This window comes from Mesitornis unicolor, unplaced genomic scaffold (genome assembly GCF_000695765.1).
Source record: "Mesitornis unicolor isolate BGI_N332 unplaced genomic scaffold, ASM69576v1 scaffold19232, whole genome shotgun sequence".
Lineage (NCBI taxonomy): Eukaryota > Metazoa > Chordata > Aves > Mesitornithiformes > Mesitornithidae > Mesitornis > Mesitornis unicolor.
In genome coordinates, this window is record NW_010171437.1 from 15,195 (window position 1) to 32,110 (window position 16,916).

A 16,916-nucleotide genomic window follows, 5' to 3' on the forward strand; every position below is an offset into this window, starting at 1 on the left:
TGTAAAATGAACAGCTGGACAATTTGGACATGTCTATGCATATCAAGGCTTCAAGTCATTCCAGTGAGTTAAATCAAATGTCATGGTGACCTTAGTAAAAAACAGGCATTCCCTGAAGATTCATTATAATGAAGAAATCTCTCAGCTGTGCATAGCATGTGTATCCCCTGCATTCGGAGAAGGAATAGGGAGGAAAATGGGTCAGTAGATAAAAGCATTTTTTGCCCAGATTTCTCAATTTTTCACTGTTGTTAACTCATACTTGAAGACTTGCCATGGAGAAATTACTTATCTAGTTTGATGAAGCACTGGAGATTATTTGGAAAGGGAACACATTGCTCTGCAAATGGTTACAATGATGTCTTTGGAAGATAAGACTTAAAAACTACTTTTTAGTATTTAAAATTTAGAACAAAGTGTGCTTAATTAGATTTGTTTTGTGAAACTTTTTTCTTTTCTCATTAAGACTGTTTCTGTGTTTTAGGTGAAGGCACTGAAAGAGAAGATTGAATCAGAAAGGGGGAAAGATGCTTTTCCAGTAGCTGGCCAAAAACTAATTTATGCAGGTAATGGATGTTCTGAAGCGACTATCCAAAGCTACCATGTATTTTATGCTCCTCTTTCACTTTGATGTGAAGTCTTCTAAAGATTATAAGTACTGAAATACAAACAAGTTAAAAAAAACCCCAACCAAACAAAAGGAAAACCAAAATGAACAAACAAAAAAACCCAGAAACCAAACCAACAACAGACCTTGTTGTCAAAGGGAATTCTTAATTTTGAATCAGAATTTTCCAGGCTTTAATACATGTGTGTCTTGTTACTTTTGCTCTCATAGCATGATATGCTAACAGATTTAGCCCTGGATGGGGTATGCTAGGTGAAGTAGAAATAGCTTTTGTTACAAGAAATCAGGATTTAAGCAGATCACACCTCATGATCTGGGTTAACACCTTTCTTGTTCTGTTTATGGTGTGTATACCTCAGAGAATTAAAAATCAGATTATTTCTTTTGTGCTAACAGAAACCCACAACCAAATTCTTGCTATACTAAGGTACTTTCAGTTCTTTTGAACTCTGTCATTAGAAACATGTATTATGTGCTATCAAAAAGCAGCCTAATATCAGATAAACATGAAATTACTTTATTTGAGCTAACATGTTATGATATTTTTTTTCCCAGTTTTTTGCAATGGACCTGGCCAGTCCATTCTGGCACTAATACACAGATCTAGGTTTTTGTTCTCATTTCGTATCAGAACTTGAAAAATACTGTTCAAATACCCCTCTAGTGCTTTTTTCCTCTCAAACTGTGCTTGAAAGAAACTTTGGTTGTCTTTTCACTTCTTAAGTGTACTGCTTTTTAAACAGTATTGGTTGTCCATTTCCAATACGCTAAAACTACTGATCACAATATAAAGATGCTAACGGAAGAAGGACTCTCTCCGTTTTATATGGACTTCTCAGGACTATGTTTCTTAGCAAGTTTTATTTCCATTGTACTTCTGTAAATGGAATGCACGTCAAGAACATGAAGGCAGAAGTCACATGTATAATAAAATGTGAACAAGGCAAAAAGTCTTGTGCTTTATGTATAATTGCATGACGCTCTTAATACTGTTTCTGTGATTAGAACACAATCAGGGATTCCATAAGATTATGTGATGTGACTCGAGTATTTTCAGAAGCCAGAATTTGTCTGCAGCATTGAATAATCCTCATAAGCAGTAGGAAATTTGGGAAATAAGATTTAGAATAGAAAACCATCCAAAGATTGATCGTATTTTTTTTCCTTCGGTGAGAGATACAGTAAGTGTGTATTGGTGACATTTTAAAATTTTTATTAAAATGAGCTTTCAAATTTTCAGTTTGGTAAAGCAGAGTGATACCCCAACTGAACCTGATTGAAAGTGTACCATTTGTTATTAAAAGAGCTTTCTAATTTTTTTTAAGAAATGTTAGGCTGATCAGCAGTGAGGTAGATCTATTGCGTTGTCATCTGTATTAGGATGCAGTATAAAAACAGTAAGCATGATGTATCCTGAGAAGATAGAAAATTGTAACTAAACCTGTGTAGGTTCTGAGTCAGATGCTACACCATCTGCTGCAGGTATTACTACTACTACGGTACATAGGTTCTTGAATATTTGACCTGCAAGACTAGTGGAGCTAGCAGGGGATAGGACCGTGTCACCTCATTTGTATATATAATGTGCCATAATATGTATGCATTGCTTGGTTTTCTTGCAGCCATCAGGATAAGGATGTGTCCTGGTAGTTAGGTGGTATATTCCACTAGCACTGAGAATGGTTATGAAAATATGTGTTTTCCTCCTGAAACAGGGCAGTGATCCTTGGCACATTTTCAAAAAATGAATCAGTTAAAATTGTGAAATATTTTCCATAAGTTCTGTAGTAGAAGTAGGTGCTATAAAACTCATGAAATACAGACCTAGTTTTCTGGTTTGTGGCACTGCGTCTAATAAGCTTATCCTAATTAAACCACAGATTTATAGTTTTTTAAATGTTTTAGAGTTTTTGTAGATGTGAGCAAATCTACTTTGCCGCAGTAGCATCTCTGCTTAGGTAACATGAAAAGTGGTAGTATAACAAAGGTTTCTGGTTTTGTCTGAGTATTCTTTTTTATCCTTTTGTCAAGGTAGCAGACTATGGAATTTTTCTAATGCTTTAGCCTTCTATTAAGAACAAATTAAGTTTGTGACTTTGCAACTTTATCTAGTGCAGATAGTCTGTGGCAGAGAACTGTAGATATTTTGTCTGTTTATGTCTAAAATCTTTCCTCTACATTACTTCTATCTGTGTTAAAGGTCCAGTAAAGCTTTCTGTCGGTTTAATGCTTCTGTTATAAATGGTTTGAAGCATCTTCAACGTTACGGCAACAGGCTTAAAGCTAGCTAGTATTGTGGCCATCATAGGAAAAGAATTACTTGTAGCTCTACTGCCAAACCTTAATTACCAAAACACTTTTTGTATCATTACGAGTATTTATAAATCTGCATAAAACATTATTTATGGGTTTTTTTGAACTGTGTTTATATGTGAGAATCCCAAGATCATCTAGTAATCTGTTAAATAACTTCTTTATTTGTATCTGTTTAATTTGCCAGGTAAAATTCTTAATGATGATACTGCTCTTAAAGAATACAAAATAGACGAGAAGAACTTTGTAGTGGTTATGGTGACAAAAGTGAGTAGTGTTTATTTTTGAAAAGTAACTTGCATTCATTTCATTCTTTTTTTTCATTGTGATGAGTGGTTGTATTTGCCGATCCTTAAAATCATTGGAATTTGATTATGTGAAACTTTTCATCATCAGTAAAGCTAAGGGCTTGTGTGAATAAATACTAAACATTGCTTCACAGTTCTAGGTTGCCTACGCTGATTGCTGTTGCTGTTCTGCACTGAAAGTTTAAGTCAAATAAAAAATTTGACAGTGGCTGATTTTACGGTTTCTGCTTTCTTTTTCTCTCTGTGTTGTTTTTCCAGTAATTTTATTAAAATGAAGAAGGGAACCTAGATTGTTTATTACTAAATCCTCTGTACAGAACTCTTGTAGTCTTGTTATGTTGCATTTCAAAAACTTTGTTGTCAGGCTCAACTGTTTAAACCAGTAGAGAAAGGATACATGTGCCAAGCAACAAGCCTGTGAGTTTTTAATGACTGCAATGGCACATTAAAGGGAATAACTGTGACATGTATTTGAAGTATCTCCTCTTAACCAGTTGCCAGATTGCTTCCAGGAATCAAGCCACTGATACACTAGGCATTCCAGACCCTTGGGATCTGAATAAAACTGACTTCATCTCTGTCTTGGGATATGAAGTTATTTTTGGTGTTAGAAGTCCTTCTTCTAACAAAAGAAGCCTATATTCAGTTGCCCTTTGTGTCTATCTGGTATTGGCTTATTAGATTCTCTGTTTGAATGTAGCTGTCAGTGCTGTGTTCCTGAGCAAACAAGTGTTCTAGTCTGTGGTTTGCCTGGAGAGGAGGCATTTATCAGTACAAGAAGACAGGTGCAGATGAGCTTTCAGAGTACAGCTTTAATTTTGTTTATAGCAGAAGGAATACAGACCTCCATGAAGAACTGCTAAATGCAATATCTTCTTATATTAAAGGACCTGTGTTTTGGAGTTGGGCTTGTCTTCAGTGTTATGGTCTTTTTGCTACATCTTTAAGCTCAGTTTCCCTTTCCTTGATTCTTTTCCAAATAAGACATGCCCTGTCATGTAAGCGCAACTTCTAACTTTGTCTGATGCTCCGTTGTGTTTCACTGTTCTTCTTTGAATGCTTCTTAAAATGTTCTTTATTGTGCCTGTTGTGTTGGACATGTTGTCAACCTCTCTCTTCCTTTCAGACAAAAGGAGAAAATAACATTTTTCCTAGTTTAAGCAAACGTCTGAAAGTGATTCACCTTGAATAAGTAGTTGTGTTTTGTTAAAGTTCAGCTATTTCTCTTGGTAAGGCAGAGCTGCAGGTCAGCCTTGCCAGTCCTTAAGGATATTCTAAGTAAGGGACTACAGTCATACAGCTTTCAAAAGCATAATTCTGTACTTTAGCTGGAAGTTGTGTGTATTCTGAAAAGTGTAGTTTCTATATAATGGGATTAATACTACACCAAGCAAAATTCGTGTTTCCAACAGATGTGAAGATTAAATCACAATTATATACAAACATTACCCACTCTAAATTTTTTGCTGTAGATTTGATAGTCCTTGATTCTGCTGGATTTTTGGTGCTCACTACAGAACTCAAGTACGTGAAATGTTATTTATGTAGTGCTTTGAATGTAAAGAGTGCATAAGTAAAACTTGTTGCAGGTTAAGTTAAAATTTTTTTAGCATCTCATTTTCCAGCAAATAGCATTCCTAATGAAATGTGATTTCTGTCAAATATGAGTGATGAGAAAACATTATGCTTGTCAGATGTCTTTTGACAACTGTTTTAGTTTATTCTGAAAAATGTCCTTTTGTAAAACACAAGATTGTTTTCACATTTAGACTATTGCGGTCTAAAAATGCTTAGATCTTTGCATTTCACTTCATACTCAAGTAGCATGACTGCTTAGGTGTCTAAATGAACACTTTAGTGACATTATCAGTTTCCTGTTTAAACAATAAAAGGCATTATAGATTTAATGTCTTGCAATGTTTCAATGTTATGCTTGATGTTAAGGCAGGAGTGTCAAACACAAATGGTTTAATGGAACTTAGTGTCTTAACTGTAGAAAGCATGGCTTTAGGAGCTTTGCGCTGTGTCTGAATTCTGTTGTCCTCCTATAGCCCAAAGCAGCAGCTGAAGTGACTCAGCAGCCAAGTACTACTACTGCTACAAGCTCAACAACTGCAGCTCCTGCACCAGTCAGTGTGCCAATCCCTGCTGCTGCCTCTGTGCCAGTTCCTGTTCCCCCAGCACCTGATGCAGTTGCTTATGAATCTGCACCTGAAGAAGAGATACTAGCAGAAAAACCATCTGAGGCACCAGCTGCTGTCAGCCCATTATCAACTGGCAGGTATGAATGAGCCTCCAAAAATGGCTTTCCTGGCCTCTTTTGTTGCTTGTAGTTTTGATTTTAAGTTGAATTTTCCATTACAGAGTTAGTGCAATCATTTTCTCTGTTCTGTATAATTTTTCTTGTTAACTGTAACTTCAGTTTCTGGCTCAAGTATAACATTACTAATGATAAGAAGTGCTCCCCCCTGCCCTGCTTATACCTTCACCTGTGGGAAGTGTGGTCTTAAGACTAAACCCATGCAGTGGAGAGTTAAATAACACAGGACTTGTGCTCCCATTAGGCATTTCAGAGTTATTGTGGCACAAGTTTCTTCTCAGATTGAGGATATTCGCCTGTGTGGGGATCTACTATTCACAAAGCTGTTAGACTTCAGAGAGATGTGTCGTGTCCTGTTCGTAGACCTCTGTGGTTTGAATCATGTTGGTTAGGTTTGAACCATAAGTTCTTTATTGCTGTAAGAGTCCCTTAATTTCTGGAAAGAGCTTTTTCTTCCAAAATGTAGATACATTATAGCTCTTAATCGTGTAATGTCTTAAAGCTACAAGGTTATTTGTTCTTCTTGGCCCAACTGCAGACAATTGTGGAAGTTGAAGTAGCTTTTAACCTCAGTTCTCTACATTTAAGAAAATCAAATAGAGGTTTCATCCCTGTTGTATACTGTGGCCTTTTTTTTCCTCACTTGAGGTCGCTCAAGTATGACATGGGATGAAAATGTTGTTAACTCTAATTTAGTGACCCTTGAAGTGCTGCATAGCATCAAGTCTTTATTTTTCATACACTGGTTTTCAATTATTTGTGTGTTAATTTATGTGAATACTGGTACATAAGACATTAACATTTGAAGTGGCATGGCAGAGGGGTTGGAACTAGATGATCTTTAAGGTTCTTTCCAACTCTAACCATTCTGTGATTCTGTGATACTTAAAACATCATCAAATATTTATGTGACAATAAGGAAACAAAACTTGCCTAATATCTTGAGAATGTAATCACAAATTTCTTGCACTGAATACCTTAATTGATGATTTAATTTTGCAGTTCTGAGAAATGGACATCTTTTAAAAATGGAATACAAGTGAAGCTTCATTTATCAGTCAAATAACTTACAGTTTTTTTAATGTTAATGGATGGTGTCTTTTGCTGCTCAGCTTGTCCAGTGGGTTGAAAGATTAGATTAAATCACTGCTTTTCAGGTTTTCCAGGTACAGATTGCAGTGCTGTAAAACTGCAGTAAGTGAGCCTCAATTTACATACTTAACAGGAAGCAAGAGAATGATTTAACAAAGACGTTATACTTATCACTTGCCTTGATTTCAGTGAGTATTTCTTGTTTCTGATTTGCTTTAGAAGTTAAATTACTAAGGCTGGTGAAGATTTACTGAGCCATGGCCAGGCAAGCTGATGTCCTGGTTCACCATTGATCTTTTTTCAGTTGTAAATCTTACTAGTGCTAGATACTTGCTGGAACAATTTTTTTTCTCAATGAAAAAATGCATCTCTAAATGCCTTGTCAGATTTTTAATGGCATCTTCTGAAAACTGATTCAGATAAATCTGATGATACCTCACTTGCTGAGTGTCTTTATAGATGTGAGGCTGCCACAGCTCCATGTACCCAGGTCTATCATGTGTCAAGACAAAACGTGTATTCCCAGTACATACGCACAATATTTATATACCTATATATATATAGCTGGCCGTATAGGTCAACACAGGCAGAAAAAAACACCACTCAAGCAACCATACAGCACCAGCAATCACATCCTGTTCCTCTCTGGCTACTCAGGGCAAAGCCCACTAATGCAAAATACAGATGTACAAATGTACAAATGAGCAATACTAATTTATCTAGTAGCTGGCCTTAGACAGTGTATTCCGATGGCTGGCCCCTAGATATCCCAGTCTCCCAAGTTTCTGGTACCTAGACACATGACTGCCTGAGCCCTGCAACCCTGCTCTAGTTGCTGATACTCAGATTTCCTTTGCATGTGTGTATATGTATCTCTTCAGCAGCTGGCTCTGACTTACAGCCATTCAATAACCAGCTATTGAGCTTCTTACCCTACTCACTGTAGTCAAGCTTTTGATGCTTACTGGTGGTTACACACGCACCAGTGTATGTATCCACACAGAATATCATGTACTTTAGTCTCTTCAGTTGCTGACACCCCAGGCAGATAGATCCCTGTGGTCCTTTCTCTGTTTCCTGGCACTGAGACTTCCACAGTGTCTGGTCTTGGCAGCTGTTGGCTCCACAGTCATGTGGATCCCTGTGACTCATGATTCCCTGTCCAGTTGTGGGCACTTAAACGTCCATACACACAGACATGCCTGTAGAATAAAGAGACACCGCCCTCAGCAAGCAAAATAGAAATTGATTTTAATTAGAAGGCAGGATGGGCTAGTGATCAAGTGCAGGGCATGGCCAGGCAAGTGCTGTTTACATCCTATTTTTGTTCTCTTTAGTCATACTTTTCATTTGCAGGGTATCTTGATGCTTCCCTTTCCCTGCTTTTGGTTCTTCCCCTAAATATCCCCCAGTAAGTTTTGCACAATCCCCAGATGCTTTTTGCTGGCATGCCATGGTGAGTTTCACCACCCTGTAATCAGTAATGCCCTTGATCTCTAAGGAGACCTGGAGAGCCTCTCTCATTGACCCATCAGAGGTGTCACCCTGAGACCAAGGGGCTGATGCTTTAAGCTACATCCCTGGGGAGAGACAGCAGAGGGGCACCCTTGGCTCTGACTGAGTTAATTGGGGTTACTCTGCCTGGTGATGTGCCTCTGTGTTCCTTTGTGTTCATGGAGGTGAGCCTTTAATCCTATAATTTAAGAGCTCTGATAACTTGAGATGGAGTAATTGCAAATGTTAGCAGTTTATATTTCCAGGAAAGTAGGATACTGTGATTTTAACAAAGTGCTTGCCACTAACCTCCTTGGCTCCTCATTGACGTCAAACTGATGACTATGGAGAAGCAGTTAGTGAGACTGTTGTGTGCTTTTGAAAATCTGCCTTGTTCTCCCACCCTTTAAAACATTCAAGCAAGCAGGTGGCTAATCCCTGAGCAGATGGGCAAGAGGCAAACTATTGGGGTTAGGGGAGGAGGTTGGCCTTTAAGTGTTAAAAATGGTAGCATTGTAAATTTGTAAAATCTCATCTCACTAAAAGACCAAAAGAAGGCTCTTTGGAAAGCCTTGTTGGTTTCTTAGAAACAAAAGGTGCTATTAGAGTTATAGCTGCTGCTGCTTTTTTTTGAAAAACAGGAAGTCTTCCAAAGTTTTGTAATTACCATTGCACTTGTCTTCATCTTACAGTACAACAGGTGATACATCTCGATCAAATCTTTTTGAGGATGCTATAAGTGCACTTGGTAAGTGGAGTGTTTTTTTTAATGTAGACATTATTTTGGTGCAGCAGAAAGAAATGACAGATTAGCAGATGTTGGTGTTCTCTTCTGTATCTGTCATTGTGAAACTTGTAATCGAAGTATTCCTTTCTGAGACCTGAAGTGGGTATCTTAGAACCAGCATCAAGAACTTCTTTACTAAAGAATATTTCACTAAATATATTTTTGCTGTGTAAAAGGAAGATCCTTATCATTCCTGGTTTTTTTTCCCTGTTTGCCTTAATTTATCTTCTAACTATTCAGTTTGAAGTGGCTTTAATAGAAAACTGGACATAAATATGTATATGCTTTTCTTTCCACCTTTGCTTCACAGTGTGTGGATCTCATAAAATAGCTGCCTGTTCCAGCTTTAAGAGTACTGCCTTTTGTCACATTAGATTAGATAAATTCACCAGATCTGCTGCTGTCTGCGTTGAAGTGTGGATGCCTCCATATACTTACAGTCAAGTCACTTTTGACAGTTTAAATGTCTTTCTCAGTGGAATAAACAGGGTAAAAACAATCAAAAGTTCTGTCCATGCTGGGAAATTACCGGACAAACCCACAACTCTTTGCTCCTACCTAAATTTATTGGAGGTTTGTTTTTTGTGGGTTTTTGTTTGGTTTTTCAGAGTGTACCAAATTAAGGCACAGGAATAAGGAGAATGTGGATTTTTTTATTTTGTTGTATCTCTAAGCATCTAGCTGCAACTTGGTATAGAAAATTAAAGAGTTTCACTCACATTTTTATGTGGGGGTGTGTAGATATACTGGAGGCAGATGTGATTAAGCAGCCCAAGGTGATTTAGGAGAAGTAATAATGTTACCTGTATTGGTGAAAGCCACTGGATTTAGTCTGTTTAACTGCAGCTTATGTCTTATGACATACTGTTTTAGGCTGAAGGAATGTACGAGCTGAAATATCTGACCGATATTGTAGGAGACAGTCAGTTGAGTTCTCTTACATTTTTAAAGTGACTGCAGCTACCAAAGGTGCTGCAGGCTTCTTTAACCATTCGTTATACCTTAGTGACCAAGATGTGGTTATCACAAATACCCATGTTAACAGTAATGACCAACAAGTTTAATTGAGCTGATGGTCTTAATTTGGTTATCTTCAGAATTGGAAATTTAAAAAAATCCTCTTTCAGTGTAGCAGTAGAGCATCACCTCACTACTGATTTTATATGAAAGTTCTTTGGTTGGTATCCAATACTGTAAACCCACATGTCCCTAACAGTTTTGAAATAATAGGCATTGAGGGCAATTTCCTGGATAAACGTACTGCAAGGGTTGTATGCCACAAGTTGTCAAAGGCTATAGGCATGAACTTTGTGGTTATTTTTCTTCAGAAACTGTCTTAAAAGGAGTTTGCTTGCACAAATTCATGTAGTATGTTTTTACGTCCTAATTAGGATCGTAGGCATGTTTGTATTGTGGCTTCTCAGTTACATTGTCTGAAGATAATTAATTGACTTAACTTTAAAAACCAGGGATTGTTTTCTACTGAATTGCTTTTGCTTTCAGTTAAATATGCTGACTGAAAACTGATGTGGCTATGTGTGCTACATGAAGATTTGCACATCTTGCAGTTCCTGTGCAACCAAATCTTTCACTGGAGCAACCTAAGCTTTCTTTAGTGCAGGGGGCAAAAATTATTGTGAGGAGTGTGATGAGCTGTATATGAAAGTTAATCCAGCTTTAAAATGTTATCTAAAAGACAAAAGCGAAGAGCAGAATCATTTCAGCGTTGACCCTACAAACATTCCCAGCAGCACTATGTAGAGATAGGCCTGACTATGTCATGACATTGCTGGTGTGCAATTCCCGATGTATTATTCTTTATCTTACTTTTGCACAACTTGTGTAAGTAGACTGTGTATGTAGTGCATGTGCCTAAATTCAAAGTAATTCTGTTTCTTCCTTTGGCTTTTAATTGTGGCTTATGTAGGAGTCTGTCCAGTGCAAGTTGGCCTTCTTGGATCTTTTTTTAATACGAACGAACTCATACTGTTCTAGTCTTTACTAGTTTTTTTCTCTAGCCTTATATTGAAAGATCACTACAGAAGTGTTTTAAGTAGTAACTAATTAGAGAAAAAGGTGTTCTGTCTGCTCTTTGCCTTGATTAGTTTCTTAGCAATAGTGAAGATAAAGTAGCACTGTGTAAGAAAGAACGTGAGCAGCGGGTTTGTCAAAGTCACTGTGCTGGGACAATTGTTGGCTTGGCTTTTTTGCTTCTCTGAAGATATGTACAGAAATATGTGTCTTTAGTGCAAAGTTTAGGTGATTTTTTTTTTTTGCTTTGTCTTTGAAAAAAATTAATGTAGATGTAAAAAAAATAATCTTGAGGTTATATATGAAGCCATGAACTTACCACTTCTTAAACTCAGGCTGGCACTATTATTTTGAAGACTGAACAATAGATACTCAAATTAGTCAAGGGTTGCAAATCCATTATTTATATTTGTGGATAATGCACAAGTATGCTTGGGCTAGGGCTGTTTTATTACTTGTTCTTGAGTATATTGTCCTCAGTCATACATCCACTGATTATTTAGAAGCTCTCTTTATTTTTAAAGCCATGTGGTTGTGTTAATATTGGCTTCAGTTAAACAACTTCTCTCTAAGGGTATAAAACAGTATTTTGTGTTTGTTCCTTTTAATTGTGACTTACTTTTCTTAACAGAGTAGCTCTAGCAGTATTTGTTTCCTCTATTTTTTTTAATCTATTGGTTTTTTATGGTGACTTGTTAATTGTTTAACTCTCCTACCACTGGCTTATTAGCAGTCAGTAGTAGAGTTCCACTCAAATCAGGAATACCTTTAGCCAAGGAAGGAAATGCTATTTTAATGCCTGGATTTGGCTTTATTTTTCTGGTTTTTTTGCATGAGAAGATAACCTTTAAGATGTTGCTCCATTACAATTTATAATGGAATAGTTATTTTTTGAATTGTTAAACATGCTGTATGCTTTTATTTAAGGGAAATAAAATTGATTACAAGAAGAGATAATAATTTTCCCTACGATACCATTAGTGTAGTGATCACTTGTCTTTAAATTACTCCATATGTAGTGTGTGTACCCTTCTGTCTTGATGGCTGTAGATGTGGGACAGTTTTAATGCATTTTTGCTGTAAAAGATAGGAGATCTGATGTGATGGATGTCTAGTCAAATATACATGAATTAAGTGAGTTAACTTGCTCTCCTGAACCCTCACTGAGATCTTGAGTGACTTTCCTAGATACAGCTTTAAGTCTTCTGCCTGAATTGAGTTTGTCCATATTAAGTTGATTAAATTACTTTAATCATCATCACCAGCATGTAGCAGTTGTAACTTGGTCATCGCTATTTGTCATGTGTCTAGCTATAGCACAGTGTAAAATCTCTATTTGGAGAAAAGCTCAATGGCAGTTTGGCAGACAGATTTCTGCCTAGAAAGGTCAGTTTCCAAACTTATACTGGAGACTTTTCTTGATTACGTCAGGAATTGAATATTACCTCTGAGGATGTCCTTGACCTGAGACGAAAGCATAGAGAGGGAGTATTATTTCAGTTGTGAGTACAGAAGTATCACAGTTGCTGCTTTTTTCAATGGAAGTTTGCATTGTGTGTGTTACCAAACTAATGCATAATGGAGTCACTAGAATATATTTGGATTTTAAGCAACAGAACCATGGCAAGTTTAATATGAGCTTTTCTTTACTCTTCATTGAATATCTCAAATAAGGGTAGAAATTAAATTTATTAATTGAAACTTTTTTCTGCTTTTTTTTGCCTTATTCCATTAAAATTATGGTAATGTTACTTCTAGTGACAGGTCAGTCCTATGACAATATGGTGACTGAGATCATGTCGATGGGCTATGAACGAGAGGAAGTAATTGCGGCGCTGAGAGCCAGCTTCAACAATCCTGACAGAGCAGTGGAATACCTTTTAATGGTGAGCAGTTTTACCTACATTCTGTTCTTTCACTTTTTAATTTTGTCCTTGCTAAAGAATAATTTTAGCTTTGATGTTAACTTGATTAACTTTTGTTATTTTGAATATTATTCCATCAGTGAGAGTATACCTCTTCATAAAGGAACAGCATCTTTAAGCAGAGCATCTGAAGGTCTGAGGTTCGGATTTTGAGGGTCATAATGTATTACAGGAAATACTGAAGTCATCCCTAACTACCTCTGTCACAGACTCTACATGACTGTAGTTAGATGAGATTAGTGAGGTGTATGCACCTTGTTCATGCAGCTATCCAATAGAATAAAGCATGATACCAGTTCAGATACAATTAATTTTGAATGCCCTGGAAACTGAGTGTTGTGGTGTAGAGGATCTTGTACACTCTTGCCCCTTCGTGGGGCTGGATTTAACATAGCTCCCCTCACTATAGCTCTGTCTGTATCAGGAGGTTTACTGCTCTCTGGAGTCTGCCTCTTACAGGTTCTTGTTGGGCAACTTCCCTTGCCTCTACCACCAGGGCTTGTAGTCATATAGAAATCTTGCTTTGTGTCTGTCCCGTGCCAAGCTGCCCAAGTTTCTAGGCTTCAGGGAGAGGAGTGGAAGGGACAAGTTTGGTGCAGGAGTTCACTGACAGTGGAGAAAGCATAGTTAAGGTGGAAAGTTAGAAGGATTCCTGTGCAGGAGAAAGGTAATATGGTAAGTTCTGTCTCTGTTGTGTAACCCACATTCTAATTTACTATTAGTGTTCTTTTTAAAATTTGTCAGTTTCATCCCCTTGAGTAATTAGTCCCTATATAAAGTTGTTTGCACATCGAAAATAAATAAAATGCAAGTTAACTGTTTGGTTTTTTTTTGACTGCTAAAATTTTATAACATACAGGGCTTTTCCACTTAAGATACAGTAAATGACAGTTGTCACATTGCTGTGTTGAGGAAAGAGGTCCAAAGAGCCGTGTTCTTATGTATCTTAATTTCTTGCCAGATTGTATGGCACCTATAATCTTACTGTTAGCATTGTGTATTACAGTTCTGTTGCTGTAATGTAATTTGCATAACACTATAACATTAAACAGTATGTTTAATTTAACTTTTTCACTTACATCAGATATCTTGGAACAGGATTCAAAGCAAGTATTTGTTTACAGAGTAAAATCTATTTTAAACTGATGTAGTGCATGCTTTACTACCTTGCTATATGAACCACATATTTTTCTTGTCAAAAACCAGATTACTCTTTCTGCAATATTCTTCAGCTGTAATTGCATACCTATCACAGCATTTTGCTTTGTATTTGCAGTGAAAGTACTAATGTTTTTTCCTTTGTTCTGAAAACTAAATAGTGCATGCAGTAAAACAAAGATCCTAGCATTCTGTAGGTAATTATGTGAACTGTGGCTTTAGGGTATACCTGAAGATAATCAGGCTATGGCTGAACCCCCTCAAGCAGCAAATGCTGATGCCTCCCAGTCTTCAGCAATGGCAGGAGCAGTAGCAACTATACCTACGGCTACTAGTTCATTAGGAGGTAAGAAAGGTTGTATTTGAGAGGATGTGATAAACACATGCACTTACGCATTCTCTGCTTCAGTGAATTTTAAGTTCTTGGTGCTTGTGAACTGATCAAAGTGAATTGGATAAGAGCTGTAACATGGAAATTCCGTAAGAGTGATATTTGCTTGGAACAAATGGCTTGTTGTATGTGGATATATCTGGGATAAAGCATAAAGTTTTTAATAATGCTGCAATCTTGCACTATTCCTTTGATTCAGTATTCTGGATTTAAATGTAAGACCACAAATGTGGAGGGGGTTGTGTTTTCTCTCACTTAAACTCTGGCTTTCTACTTCTGTGGCTCTCTTCACTGTCAACTGTGAGTATACTAATGCATTTACCACTTGGAATACCAAGGGACAAACCTGCAATAAGTTGTGAGGTTTAGCACCTGAAAGACATATCCATGACCTAGGATTCTTCACTCAGCAGTGCAGCACATGGACAGAGTGGTTACTGCCTGCTGAGGAGCACTGTCTTAAAGGGAAAGAAATACATAAAAGGAGCATAATCAAGTAGTAGGAAATGTCTGTCTTTAGGCTGTGGCAGAGATGGTGTTCACGATATAAGCCTTGATAGAGGCAAGTGTTAAACATTTGTGTACCAGTGACAGGCCCACATGGCATCATCCATAAAAAGAGAATGGGGGGAACAGGATTTCCCTCCTAGAGCACTTTTGATACTGTTATGTTCAAGGCAGTACTTAACAGTGTAAGTTATATGGGAAGGCAAGACTCACTTGAGAAGAACAGAACTGATCTATTGAAGGAGGTAGAGAACTCTGTTATAGGCACAGAGAGAAGAGAGTAGACTGGGTAGGTGTCTCTGAATGAGGCTAATCAGAGATGAGACAAAGAGAAAAGTGTTGGATGTTAAGGACACAAGGCTGTTGGATCTTAAGAGAAAACTGTGTTGAAAGAAAAGGCATTGCTTAACCTTAGTAGTTAAAGGCAATTCTTAGTATAAAGAATTCTTGCCTAATGCTAGAGAAAGTTACTGTGAGAAAGCAACCTCTTCTGTTCAGTGATGAGCGTATTGTCTGTTTTTGTGTCCTGTTTCTATCTACAGTTATAGGTATGTATTTTATTAAGAGGCTTTAACTTTTTTAAAAACATGTTGTCTCGTTGATTTTTCAGGACATCCACTTGAGTTTTTACGAAATCAGCCTCAGTTCCAGCAGATGAGACAAATTATTCAGCAAAATCCCTCGCTGTTACCAGCATTGCTACAGCAAATTGGACGGGAAAACCCTCAGCTACTGCAGGTGAATCTTTAAAAACAAAATAGTGCTGCTGGTTTTGATTTAGCTTTACAAGAAAGGGATATGTTGTTGTTAACTGGAATATTGCGTTAATGGCAGTTACATTATTTTTGGCTCTTTGGTAGTTGTTGCTGTGCAGAATGTATTTTTTATGAAATCAGAAATGAGTCTGAGTCTCTTTGTAAGAAGTGCAAAGGGCATTAGGAAGAGGGAAGGGTCACTGCAACTGAACTGAAGCATGAAATTGCATTTCTCATGGTTAGATTTAGTAATTCTTCCTGTACACTTTTTACACATTCTTTTGTCTACTTAATTCACTGAAAAGAAATATTCTTACTTGTCTGCTGGCAGGCTTAAACATGCTTTATTTCAATATATTAATTTCTTTTATTTTCCCGTGCATCACAGCAAATAAGCCAACATCAGGAACATTTTATTCATATGTTGAATGAGCCAGTTCTAGAGCCTCGCCAAGGTTTAAGTGGCAGTGGTGATGGTGGCAGCATTGGAGGAATAGCAGAAGCTGGAAATGCTCATATGAACTACATTCAAGTAACACCTCAGGAAAAAGAAGCTATAGAAAGGGTGAGCATTTTTTCTTTGAAATATTGCTTGGCTGTTGCTGTAGGGTGTTGTCTCTGGTGCATACTTAAGACGTGCCTTAACATAAGCTTTTGTTTGCTTATGCTCAGTAGTTCTATGTAATTTTTGATACTTCGTAACTATTAGCATTCTTGTTTCAAGTAACATCTCTTGTTTTTTAGCAGTTGTGTCTAAAATATCTTGAATCTGTCTGTCTTAGAAGATGCTGAGCCTTTTAAGTGATCAGAGGCCATCTGTGATAATTGATAATTGAATGAGTTTCCCTCAGGAGTGGGGGAATGTGGGCAGTAATTCCTCTTGCAGTAGCCTCAGATGGTGCTGTTCTGGATGGCGCTGTGATAGGTTTCCAGGTACACAGGTGTGTCTGCCTACACACTGCTGGCAAAGCACTTGGATAGTAAGAGCTCTCATAGTTAAGTAGATTAGTCGAAGTTGCTACTTAACCCAGTTATTTGTCTATACTTGAGAATTAGTTAATTACAGCTTTCTAAAAATACAGGTAAACATGTCTATAAATATACTTGTGGTGATATATGGCATTCACAAATACAGTGTGTAACATTGACTAAATACAGATTTGCATAGATGGCAGTGCCTCTGAGCTTTTTCTTAGAACAAGTTTCA

At 37.2% G+C, this 16,916-nt stretch overlaps 1 protein-coding gene across 1 annotated transcript; it reads left to right on the top strand.

The window, feature by feature from the left end:
• Positions 1-490: 490 nt before the first annotated feature.
• RAD23B (RAD23 homolog B (S. cerevisiae)) lies at positions 491-16,274 on the top strand (the record flags this gene model as incomplete). Its single annotated transcript, XM_010180042.1, has 8 exons — positions 491-566; positions 3,129-3,208; positions 5,301-5,530; positions 8,848-8,903; positions 12,732-12,859; positions 14,279-14,402; positions 15,565-15,692; positions 16,098-16,274. Coding segments are annotated over exons 2-8 (855 nt in total), but the record flags the coding sequence as incomplete, so codon positions are not given.
• Positions 16,275-16,916: the final 642 nt, after the last annotated feature.